At 33.2% G+C, this 12,378-nt stretch overlaps 1 protein-coding gene across 5 annotated transcripts in view; it reads left to right on the plus strand.

The window, feature by feature from the left end:
* The window catches only part of TRPC4 (transient receptor potential cation channel subfamily C member 4), a 251,004-nt gene that overhangs the window by 224,376 nt on the left and 14,250 nt on the right, over positions 1-12,378 (plus strand). For all 5 annotated transcript variants that reach the window (XM_074304858.1, XM_074304860.1, XM_074304859.1 and 2 more), the window contains 2 exons: positions 2,001-2,196; positions 5,871-6,065. In XM_074304858.1, the coding sequence (XP_074160959.1) occupies positions 2,001-2,196; positions 5,871-6,065 (391 nt within the window). The remainder of the gene's footprint in view (positions 1-2,000; positions 2,197-5,870; positions 6,066-12,378) is intronic.

Below are 12,378 nucleotides of genomic sequence, written 5' to 3' on the forward strand. Positions count from 1 at the left end.
TTCAATTTTATTTCTCTCTCTTATTTTTCAGAATTTCTAATTTGGTAATTAGGGTTTTTTAATTTGTTTTTATTTCCCTTAGCTTTTTTGTTGCATGCTCAATTTATCAATCTTTTATTTTTTCTACTTTATTCATATAATTATCTAGACATATAAAATTGAAGAACTGATTTGGCTGAATGCTGTAAGTTTTCATAGGTTGTCTCATTATTGTCATTCTTTTTGATAAAATTATCAATTGCTTCTATAATACTGTTTTTTTTTCACTTTGACAATTCCATTTTTAAGTTGTTTTCTTTTTCCATCCCAAATTCCAATTCCAAATTTATTTTTTTAAAGTGGCTTTCTTCAGTATAATTTTATTTTTATTTTGCCAAATTTATTTTTTAAATAGTTGTTTTCTTCAGTCAATTTCTGTTTCTTTTTCCAAGTTTTTGGCTTTCTCCCCCAAAAAAACTTTTATAATTCTCCTGCATAACTTTTGTTTTCCCCCATTTTTCTACTCTTTCTCTTTTAAGACCCCTTTGGACTTCTTCTAAGAGAGACTTTTGAGACTAGGACCAAGCTTCCCCTAAAGGCGGTTTGCCTTTTGGGACCTTTTCTGGGTTTGTGTTCTGATCTTATCTATCCCCATATTAGCTCTGTATGGTCACAGTTATTTTTGCCTTTTGCTCATTTTAAAAAGTTGAACTCTGCTCCTAGGGCACAGGGGTGATTGTTCTAAGCTTCTTTTCCCCTAGGACAGGGTCTTCTCACTGATTGTGCTGGGACAGGTGGTGCTACAGGTTTTCTCATTGTGCTGGATGTTCAAATCTACCCTGTTATACTGGGATTCAGGACTCACAATTTGCCTTCTGTATTTGCCTTTGGTGTCTCACCAATGGTCTGTTGATCAACTGGTTTTCTGAATCAAGAGAGAGTAGGCAAGTTTCCTATACTTTGGCTAAGAGCCTCCAGCTACTTTTCCTTAGCCATTCTGTGCTGAACTGAATACATCAATGCCCAACTTAAACCTTTCCTGAAACTGCTTCCAAGATATCTTAAGCTGGAAAATTATTATACTCAGAATTTTGGCTTTTTTACTCCAAAATTCATTCAGATGCTTGATTTAGCATTCATTCTGAGGGAAGATGAAGATACTCTTTGCAATCTTGATTCTGCCTCCATGTATTTCCTTTTTCAATTGGATAGGAACTTATTTGGGAATATGTGTTCTTTACAAAGTCACAAAGTTCGTAAACATCTTTTATTTATGTGTTTTTGTTTGATATGCAATGAGATCCCACATGAGGAACTATAGTCTACTGGTACAGACCAGAGTCTACTTGCAACAACTTAAAGAATTAGAGAGTTTGACATGATTATGACAGGTTAGAAAGGGATTTACCCACATTACACACCCAATATGTGTCCTAAATGAAACATAAACCTGGGTTATCCTCACTATCCATCACACCCCACCACTATGTAGAATCATTTTTTAAAAAATCACTTGAAGTATTAAAAGTGATTAATAATTGTTTATGTTCTGATTTCTAAACTAAGACTTTTATTCATGTCTTATCTTACATGTATAGGAAATGAGAAGCAACACGATTTTTAATAATCTAAAAGAGAGAGGAAAAGATGAGACAGAGAGACAGAGACAGAGAAAGAATCAGAGAGAAATAAAAACATACAGAAAGAGAGAGAGAGAACATAGCTATATAGTTATAGAGAGAAATAGTAAAAATAGAGAAATTATTTAAAAGTAATAAACTTGATTTCTTCAAATCTATAACTATATAGCTAATCATTTTTTTCAAACATTACTAGATGAGTTTGTAATATTCTCCAAGCTTTACTACTGGGGACTAGTTTAATCTACAGAAGAATTAGAATCACTCTTCTGGAAAGCATGTGGATATGGAGTGGGGAGGAAGAGAAAGAAAGAAAATATGTATTTTATATTATTCTTAAGATGTTCCAATTAATAATTCTTGATTTCTCATCTTTCCTAGATTATTTGAGACACTTCAGTCTCTATTTTGGTCCATATTTGGGCTCATTAATCTGTATGTGACCAATGTCAAAGCACAGCATGAATTTACAGAATTTGTGGGGGCTACGATGTTTGGAACATACAATGTCATCTCTCTTGTTGTACTACTTAACATGCTTATAGCTATGATGAATAATTCTTACCAACTCATTGCGGTAAGTTAAATTCTTTTCTTTAAATTTAATATTTGTCTGAAATGTTCTCCTTTTTGAGTATTCCCTTGTTCCATAAAAAATTTTGGGAAATAACTTTCAGGAATAACCAGTTTAAGAAGACAAAGTGAAACTATAGAATTTTGTAAGAACAAATCTATTTTTTTTTTTGCATTTCGTTCACTTTTTATTTTTCTTTCTGTTAAAGAATTCATCATTCTACAACTTATTTTCTTTTTCTCTCTTATATGAATGAATGAATCAAAATAATTTAAATGCCTACCATGCCCCAAAAACTAAAGATACAAATACAAGAGCAAAGGGTTTCTTGCTCTCAAAGAGGTTAAATTCTAATAAGAGAAGATAATATAGAAAGGCAGAGCAGACATAACCTACAATTTCAAGGTCATAGCACTTCTGTATAGCATAGCAAAGTAAGATTTTTCCACTAAATTAATGTGCACATGTGAACAAAAGATCTCAGTAGAAAAAGAAAACAATTAATTCCTTCTGTTTCAAATATATTTTATCTTATAAAGTAGTATTTCACAAATACAATGAATTCTGAATATCTAATTCACAAGTTGCCAAATTGTCTTATGCACATAATTTCAATGGAATGTCAATGTCATTCCCATTCTTTTACCTGTATATTGATGATAAAATTATTTGAAGAAAAAGTCAATTCTGAATGATATTTGGGAAGACAAAATGGTTTCCATACTCTACCTATCACAGATGAAATCCTGAAAAAAAAAAAAAAAAAAAAAAAAAAAAACAAACCTATGTGAATAAATCCTATCTAGGAATTGATTTCTAGACCTCTAAGAGAGTGGTAATATTATACAATATCTCAAGTAGTAGGATTTACTAGACTTTTTGACTTACTTCTGATATAAAAGATTTTTCAGAACACTATCTTCCCTGAATAATTGGGAGGCTGGATAATACCTTATTATATTGATGATCTAAATAACTGTATCATGTTCCTTTAGGTAGCTTATATTTCCAAAATCCAAGTTCTGTTTGTCAGAAGGGAAAAAAAGGAAGAAGCTTAGAACTTCCTTAATTTTCACAGTTTATGCAGAGAAGCCATCCCACCTGCCAAAAATATGTTGATCCAGCAAGCTACAAAATTAGTTTATACAGAAAATAAAATTATACAATAATGTATGTCCTGATGCTGAATAATGAGCAAATCCCTTTCCAAACTGAAATGCCATTCCTTAGAGGAAGAGAAGATCCTGGAAATAGGGAGTCATGAGAATATATGCAAAGCATTTTACAAAATTTAAAGTGCTTTATAAATTATAGCTGTTAATATTCTTCCAACTACTATTACTACTACTACTACTACTACTACTACTACTACTACTACTACTACTACTACTACTACTACTACTACTGAAATTAGAGTTTAGAACTTACAGGATTCTCCACCTATGATAACAATTCACTATACCCATCTTTCTGCCTCTATCTTAACTGAGAAATTAGACAATAAGTTCAGAAATAATCACTTTTTTCTTTCCTCATACCTATTTACCTCCTAGTAAGGATGGTCAGAGAGAAACACAATATGATATAGAGAGGAATTGAAATAAAAAGAGAAGATATAAACAACCAGGAAGCTTGCCATCACCTCCATCTTAACCCTCCCCCTTTTTTTATTTATTCATTTTACCTTCTTGTAGCCACTACCATAGTCTTTAATTCAGGAATGTAAAGGAAAGTAATTAGAAGAAAAGCAAAATAATGTCCTTATTCCCCATGAGCTGTATTAAAATCATGCCTTGCTGGTAACCCAAGGGACAGAAATAAATACCAATTTTATTTGATGGTGAGAGGCATCTCTGATAACTTCTCTGGATCTCCAGTTGTCATTGGTTATCTGGAAACTCCCACCTTGTTCATCTCAAATCAGGAAAAAATAAATACAAAAGAAAAAAATTCAAAGTGTTCTGCCAGGCATCGGATGAACAGTTGGAGGAAATCTGAACTCCAAACATCCACATGTTGGATGGGAATTAGGCAGGAACTATTGCACATGTTGTGTATAACCTATCAAAAAGGACAAATCTGAGAATTATTTTAGTACCTAGTCCTAATTGCTCAATTTTCCCATTACAGAAATAGGTTTATAGTGGCAATGATCATTATTATTTTTCAAGAAAAACAAATGAGCCTGATTTCTGCATTATTATTTAATTAGATGACAGTAATATAATAGACTATTTTCATCAATAAATCATAATATCTTTGGGAGGAACATCATTGTGACAATGAAGCATAGTATTATCTTAGAGTCTAAAAACTACATCTTAAATTAAATTCAATGATAAATTATCTGAATGAGTCTCTGGAATACATTTTGTAAAGGTGCAGCATAACAAAATAATATTAGATAAAGAACTAATCTCAAAGTTAGGAAGACTCGAGTTAAAATTCTACCTTAGATATATGCTGACTCTGAACAAGTTACTTAAACCCTATGTGCCTCAAACAGCTCTCAAAATTATAACTTATAGAGCAAGTGTTGAAGTTTGGTGGTAGAAGGACTTTCCTCATGGGGAGCTCATTATACCATTACATTCACAAAATCCAACACTTATCAAAATAAAAGTCTGCCTGGTACTGGGTAGCTAGATGGCACATCTGATAGAGCACAGGATCTGGAGTCAGGAGGATTCATGTTTCTGAGTTCAAATATGACTTCAGATACTCACTGGCTATGTGATGCTAGTTAAGTCATTTAACCCTGTTTGCTTTAATTTCCTCATTTACAAAATGATCTGGAGAAGGAAATGGCAAATTACTCCTGTATCTTTGCCAAAATATATCCAAATGGGGTCACAAAAAGTCTGACATAACTTAAGTGACCAAACAACAATAAAAATACTTAGTACTTTAATTTTTCAACATGATCTAATCTTTTTGCTACTTCTAAAATGTCAGCTTAATTCAGATTTATTCTACCTAAGGTAAAAGATGAGGTGACTGAAAGCATGAGCCTTTGACTATGGGAAATCTAATATTAATTGAAAAGTTGTATGTACAATATTTAAGGAAGACTAAAGCCTCAGGCCCATGTGCTCCAGTACTGCTTCTGGACATGATTTTATACAGGATTAATTGGCCAGGACTTTGTTAAATATCTCTTAGTTAGAGAAGCCTTGAACCAAAAAGGAGCTATAATATTCTTAGTATACTGAAATCTCTCTAAAATTAGAGAATTGATTCCCATGCAAAATGTAACAGTAATAGGTTTTATTTCTATAAAGAATAATAATAATTTGGTAGATAGATAGATATAATTTATCATGTATAATTTCCCTAAGTCCCACCCCAAAGTTATCTAAATTTGATGCAGACTATTTCTCCATTGAATGGTAATGCTGCTTTTCTTCATGTGATACCTTATCACTGCCAATCATTTAATACTGAATAATAGGAAGGAAAGAGATTTAATTAGTTGTATCTTTTTTAAGCCGAGACTAACAAAAGCATAATGTAGTTCTCAGGAAGAAGCATGTCTCCCTTTGGTAAGGAGAGAGAGGGACGATGAAGATTAGAGTGAAAACTCACCATCAATTGGAATTAGTGACCGTGAAGTATGGTGCAAACTTTGTTCTGGCAATTAGGAAGCTAGTCAGACATTGTCATGTTCTTTTCTTTAGGATCATGCAGACATTGAATGGAAATTTGCTCGGACAAAATTATGGATGAGTTATTTTGAAGAAGGGGGTACTCTGCCTACTCCCTTCAATGTCATCCCGAGTCCCAAGTCTCTCTGGTACCTTCTTAAGTGGATTTGGACACATCTGTGCAAGAAAAAAATGAGACGAAAACCAGAAAGTTTTGGAACAATAGGGGTAAGAATAAAGAATGTTAATATCATTACCTCATATCTTTCAGTTGTGTAAAAAAGAATCTCCTTTCTTGCTTTAAAACACCTCTAAGGAACCAATTGAACCTGCTTTGTTTTTATGGATGGCAAGCCCATTAAACATTCAACTGCCTCAATAAATACTTCTATCATCCTCCTACTCTCTTGTAAGAAGGTTTATTGCTTAAACAGTGATAACAGATACTATGATAACATAAGTTTTCCAGGTGATACCTACCCCTGTGATCTAAGTACATTGCTTCTATTGCTAGCAGCAATATCATAGGGTTTTCAATTGCCCAGCAATTTTGCAAAATTACTGCATTTGCTTTGAACCATATTAGATACATAATAAATGAGGATGCAGCTATAAAACTGTATTTAAGGTAATTAGAGAGATGGAGAATTGAATGTTTATAAAAATATGATAGAATAATATAGCATTAGAAGGGACGATCTAGACCATTCTGTATCTGAACAAAACTGTCCTCTATATAAAACCCAATAAGAAATCATCAAACATTTGCTTTGAGAACTCCAGTGGAAGGGTAATCCACAATCTCCTAAATCGACCTATTCTATTTTTGAATAGTTCTAATCATTAGGAAGTTTTCCTTATGCAAAGCCTAAATTTGCTTTTCTACAATGTACAATCATTGCTTCTATTTCTGCCTTCTAAAGCCAAGTAGACCATGTCTAATCCTTTCAATTACTTAAAAACAGCTTTCATGATCCAACCCCTCTCACCCTCACTAAATTTTCTCCTGGCTAAGTGTTGCCAGGATTTTTCTGATGATTCTCCCATGGCATTATCTTGAGGCCTCAATCAAACATCCAGGTAATGACCAACACATTCACCATCCTCCAGATTCTCTTTTGAGGTTTTTCAACATTCAACCTCTATTTGTCATTTAGAATCTTTCACAGTTTGGTTACAGCTCTGTTGCCAAACTCATTACTCTCTTTTACTCATAAATAAACTGGCCTAGTTGGTTCCTTATGCATGCCATTCTCTTCCTTATCCCTCTACCTCTGTACAGATTTAACTCACCTCCCCCTCTTAGAATGCCCCCTTCCTTTAAAGAGCAATGCATGTGGTATTTCCTTTATAAAACCTTTCTTGATATCCTAAAAGAGTCAGTGAATGCCTTGTTTATACTTGGAATTTAATTTTGCCCATGTTGTATAACATAGATAGATGTAAGCTCCTTGACAGCAGGAACTGTTTTGATTTTAAACATTCTTCAGCATAGATCACAGTAACATGTGTGTGTGTGTATGTGTGTGTATGCGTGTATTCAGAGACAGAGAGAAGAGAAAGAGGGACGGAGAGAGAGAAGGAGGAAGAAGGAGGGAGGAAGGGAGAGAAGGAAAGAGAGGGGGGAGATTTTCATTCATTAAGACATGTCTGGGAGTCTTGGCAAAGATCTGAGAGGTATGCTATTTCTTTCTAAAAAATCATTTTATAAATGAGGGAACTGAGCAAAGAAGAGAAGTAAAATGCTTAGTTAGGATAATATAGCTAATTAATTTCTGAGGCTATATTTGAACTCAGAAAAGTCTTCCTGACTCTGAGCCTGGTGCTCTATTCCCTGTGACACCTAAATGCCCTTTCATATGAATTTCTAGGAATTGCCACAAGGAATTCAGAGGCCTAAATTTATAAATTAGCTACCTCAACTTCTTTTGGTAGGTTATCTTGTTTCCTTGTGTCTCATATACCTCTTTTATGAAAAAGGTATAATCTCATCTACCTGCTAATTTCCCTTTTATCAGGTTTCTGAGTATAATGAATGTAACAATATCTATACAATCCTTTGATCGCAATAAAAATTGTTTCACACATATAAGATTAATATAAATTAATTTTGGGAAATAGTTTTTGAGATTTTTAATTTTTTCCCTGTAGTTGTTTTATAGACTCATAGTTAGACTTTCTTTTAGCATAGCAAATTATCGTTTTCAATCTAGATATCTATACATCAATGATATCATGACATTTTTATAAGCTCATTAATTTTTCAACCACTTAGTTGGTAACATTAATTTGATAGGTGAATTTGAATAGGCATCCCATAGTTAGGAGAGGTCTCTTGAGAAACTCTGGCCAGTTTCTATTTCCCTCCATCATGATAGCATTGTAAAGGTGGAGGCTGCTAAATAAATATGAATTTATTCCATGTTATCTTCCAAGGTCAGATTTCAGTGCATCTGGACTTTGCAATCCTTCTCATCAATCAAATTCCATCAGGAAAAATAACTTCAGTTGTATAATTATTTTATCATTCCTTAACTATGAAAAAGTTTTTTTAAGGTTGAAAAGAAAAGAGAGAAATGCAAGTTGAAGAAGAAAACACTTTGTTGAATAAGAAGTTAAAGGAGGCAAAACAATGATAAGAAAAGGAAGGCAATCTGAAAGCAACAAAGGGAAATATAATCAACTTACAATTATACATGTTAGTGAAGGCAAGGAGTGGTGCATATAATAATATATATAGGGTTATAGATAATATTATCAACATTTTATTTGTTCTTAAAGATTTAAAAAAAAAACACTTACAATTGATTATAGGGTTCTAGGACTGTGAGGTTAATCCTGGGCAAAATTATAAAGATATATATATAGCATTCTAAAATGTGATCCCTCTTCCTAGGTTGGCACTTTGTAAAGCTCTTTTGTGATGTGTTTAACCAAATTCTGAAAAAAAAATGCTAATGATACATTTCTGATAAGATGTTAAAGACTAATAATATTAAAATGTTTTACTTATCACAGATGTTCTTTTAACTTAATAGTTTTATTCATAGAGATTTTCAGGATTACCTATTATGATTATCAGATTTGCAAAAACTCCAAACTGTAATAATGTGGTTGAAATCCAAAAAGGTACTGAACAAGATAGAATGCTGGACCAATTGTAGTAAGAGTAAATTATTCCTGGGTTCAAAAAAATTCAGTTTTCCCACTGATAGATCAGGGAGTCACTGGGATATTCTTGGACAGACTAAGTATGAACACACTAAGCAGAGAAGGTGGGTTGTGTCAATAAGAACTTGAAACTAATGTTAGGTACTAGCTACAAACACTATAGGTCCTCAAGAGTCAATCATAATTCAAATTTTATATTTTATTTGGAAAAAAAAGTTTGTGTGTTTCTGGTATCTTATGAATGCATTTGAAATTAAATAAAAGCATACCAAGTCAGCTGACAAATTTGTATTTCTTGTTGTTCTCTAACTCTCAGCTCTTGCCTAGTCTTCACCAAATACTAATCACATTTCTTTTTATCTCTCTCCAGGAGGTCTCCCTAGTCCCACATAAAATAAACAACATAAGCAGAGTTATCCTTCTCTCAAATTTCTCTAAGGACTTTCAGATATCTTCATGCAGATTTTTGTCACCCTCAGTCTTTTCCAAGTTCATGGTGTCATAGATTTAGGATTGACTGGACATCAAGGCCAGATTTTTATTATATTAATTTTGTTTTTTCCTCCCTTAAACTCCCTCTACACTGAAAAACAGAAAGACAAACTTTGTAACTAATACATATAGTCAAGAAAATTAATTATTGCTGTCTTCACATCTAAATGATATGGATCATTCTGTACTCTTAGTCCTTCACCTGCCTCTTTGCTGAGAAATATGCAATATGCTGCTTCATCAGTTCTCTTTGGAACTAAGGCTAGTCATGGATTGATGAACATCTGAAAGCTTTCAAATTTATTTGGTTTAGCTGTGTTAGTGTAAAACTTATTCTCACATTTGTTCTCACTTCATCCTGTATCACTTCATATAGGTCTTCCCAAGTTTCACTGAAACCATCCCTGCCATTATTTAGTATCCAAATCAGCTATTCCCCAATTTTTGGGTACCGCTCTTAGTATACAGGACATTGCTATTTCTTTCTTTCTTTCTTTCTTTCTTTCTTTCTTTCTTTCTTTCTTTCTTTCTTTCTTTCTTTCTTTCTTTCTTTCTTTCTTTCTTTCTTTCTTTCTTTCTTTCTTTCTTTCTTTCTTTCTTTCTTTCTTTCTTTCTTTCTTTCTTTCTTTCTTTCTTTCTTTCTTTCTTTCTTTCTTTCTTTCTTTCTTTCTTCCTATCTATCTATCTATTTTATCGGTCATTTTCTCTCTTCAATCTTTCAGGTAATGCCTTTATTTTAAAGATGCTCAAAATGAGGCAACTTAAATAACTTTGGTTCATTTATTTTTTCTGTTTTCTTTTCCAAGTCTCTCCAATATGATGTGAAGGGGGAAAAAGTACAGAATTCAAACAATTTTTGATTCCAAAAGCATACTTTAATCCAGTATTTCAGGTCCTACCTGGCTAAATTTATTACCTTTTTGGACAGGTTCATTATATCAATAGAATAGTGAAATGCTGTTCAAAGGAAATGCTTTAAATTTTATCAATGCACTTTATGTATCTCATGCTATTTTTATAGAGGCAAATGGTGAAATCGCTATGCTACAGAGTAGTGATGGTGTAAAGTTCCCCCTCTCTACTCCCGAAACAATCAGAGTAAAATTGATTGCTTCAGAAAGTAGTGAGTTCTCCTTCACTGGCAATCTTTACATTTATCAAGCATGTTGTGGAGAGTCTTATGGTTCAAATATGGATGGTATTAGATGGCCTCTGAGGTCCCTTCCAATATACCTTCCATGTTTCTAATTCTTGGATTTAATCTAAGATACTTAGTAGCCCAAAGCCTTGGTTCCAAGATTTATATAGTTCCTAATTTCTGCACTACTAGTTAATCTGCCAGCTACCTACTATGGTGGCCCCATAAATCCATATCCCCCCTGACTTGACTAGGAAAAGAGTCAAGGGTAACTGCAGTCATTTCTTCTACCTTCTCTATTTGCAGTGACCTGACTTCCAACTGCTATTCCTCTGGCACGTTACAAGCTTAGACAAGGGTTTAAGATATAATGGGCAACAATTCAATATTGGTAATTTGGCTGTACTCCAGAATGTGATTATTGTCAAGCTTATCTGTTCATTTATGGGTCACAGCTGACACTGTTGAAACTGTATCTGCCTGTTTGCAATTTGAAGTTGACCTTTTTAGAAACCAAGGGAGTTGGAATGTTTTAAAGGAGAAAGATTCAGTTAATGTTAAGTCCTTTATTGAATGAAGTTCATTATCCAGAATGGTTTCTCACCTAGCCATCATGAACTCCCCAACTGAAGGAGATTGTTGTTAGCACCTGTTGTAAATAAGTAGGGGCAATAAACACATCATAATATGTGGCTATTGATAATTCACTTTTTTCTCTATTTCTATTTTTTCCACTCTAAATAATCATTTTCTCAGTGAACTGAATAATCTACTTTTACCTTGGGTATAGGGAGAGGAAGCAGGGGAGAAATAAGCCTTTATTAGTGTTCAACAACTTTATATATACTTTTTTTCTCTTTCCTTACAGAACCTATAAAAAGCCTGCATCTATTTGTTCAAAATAATAAGGTGTTCTCACTTTAATTAATCTAAAGAACAGGCTCTATTTGAGGGAGAGAATTTTTAATTAGAATATACCACATCACAACATTAATGCTTTTGGCCAAAGGTCACTAGCCATAAAACACAATCTGTCTGGTTTTTAGATTAGGATACAAAATAATATTTGAATTTCTATTGTTTTACAACAGTACTATCTAACACACAGCTTTGACAACAGAAAACCCAGAGTATGAGTTTGATCTTCACATGGAACTAATGAGTTCACTTTGCTGTTTGGCCTCAGGCTATACACCTACATCTGTCTAGCCACCCCACAGAGATATGTGCATTGTTTCATTACTAGGGGACTGAAGATGGTGAATGGAAATGCCTAATTCATTATAGCTATGGGGAGCAGAGAGGAGTGCAGAACATAGCCATTATTTTACAATTTAAGGAAAACTTATTGAGAAATAGAATTAGTAAAGAGTTACTGTAATGTGGTGAACAGGAAGCTCATAAGTGGCAAAGAAAGTGCAGGACTCCTTTGTGGAGGGAATTTCTTCACCTATTATGCCAATGAATTCAAAGAACTTGTCATTCTTTCTTCTTAAGAGTCTACTTTGCACAATGCATTATCTTAAATGTTGAAGATTCAAAGTCAACAAATAAGCAAACAAATAAATGTATAAATAAGTGAGTGGAGAGATAGATGCATAGATACAGAGAGAGAGAGAGAAAGAGAGAGAGAGAGATGTTTGATAAGGATTTATTCAAATTTATTACCCTTTCTACTTCATGATTTTATAATAATATAATTATTATATTATTATAGTAGTCAGATCTGGGTGGAAAGGG

This window comes from Sminthopsis crassicaudata, chromosome 3, assembly GCF_048593235.1.
Source record: "Sminthopsis crassicaudata isolate SCR6 chromosome 3, ASM4859323v1, whole genome shotgun sequence".
NCBI classification, from domain to species: Eukaryota; Metazoa; Chordata; class Mammalia; order Dasyuromorphia; family Dasyuridae; genus Sminthopsis; species Sminthopsis crassicaudata.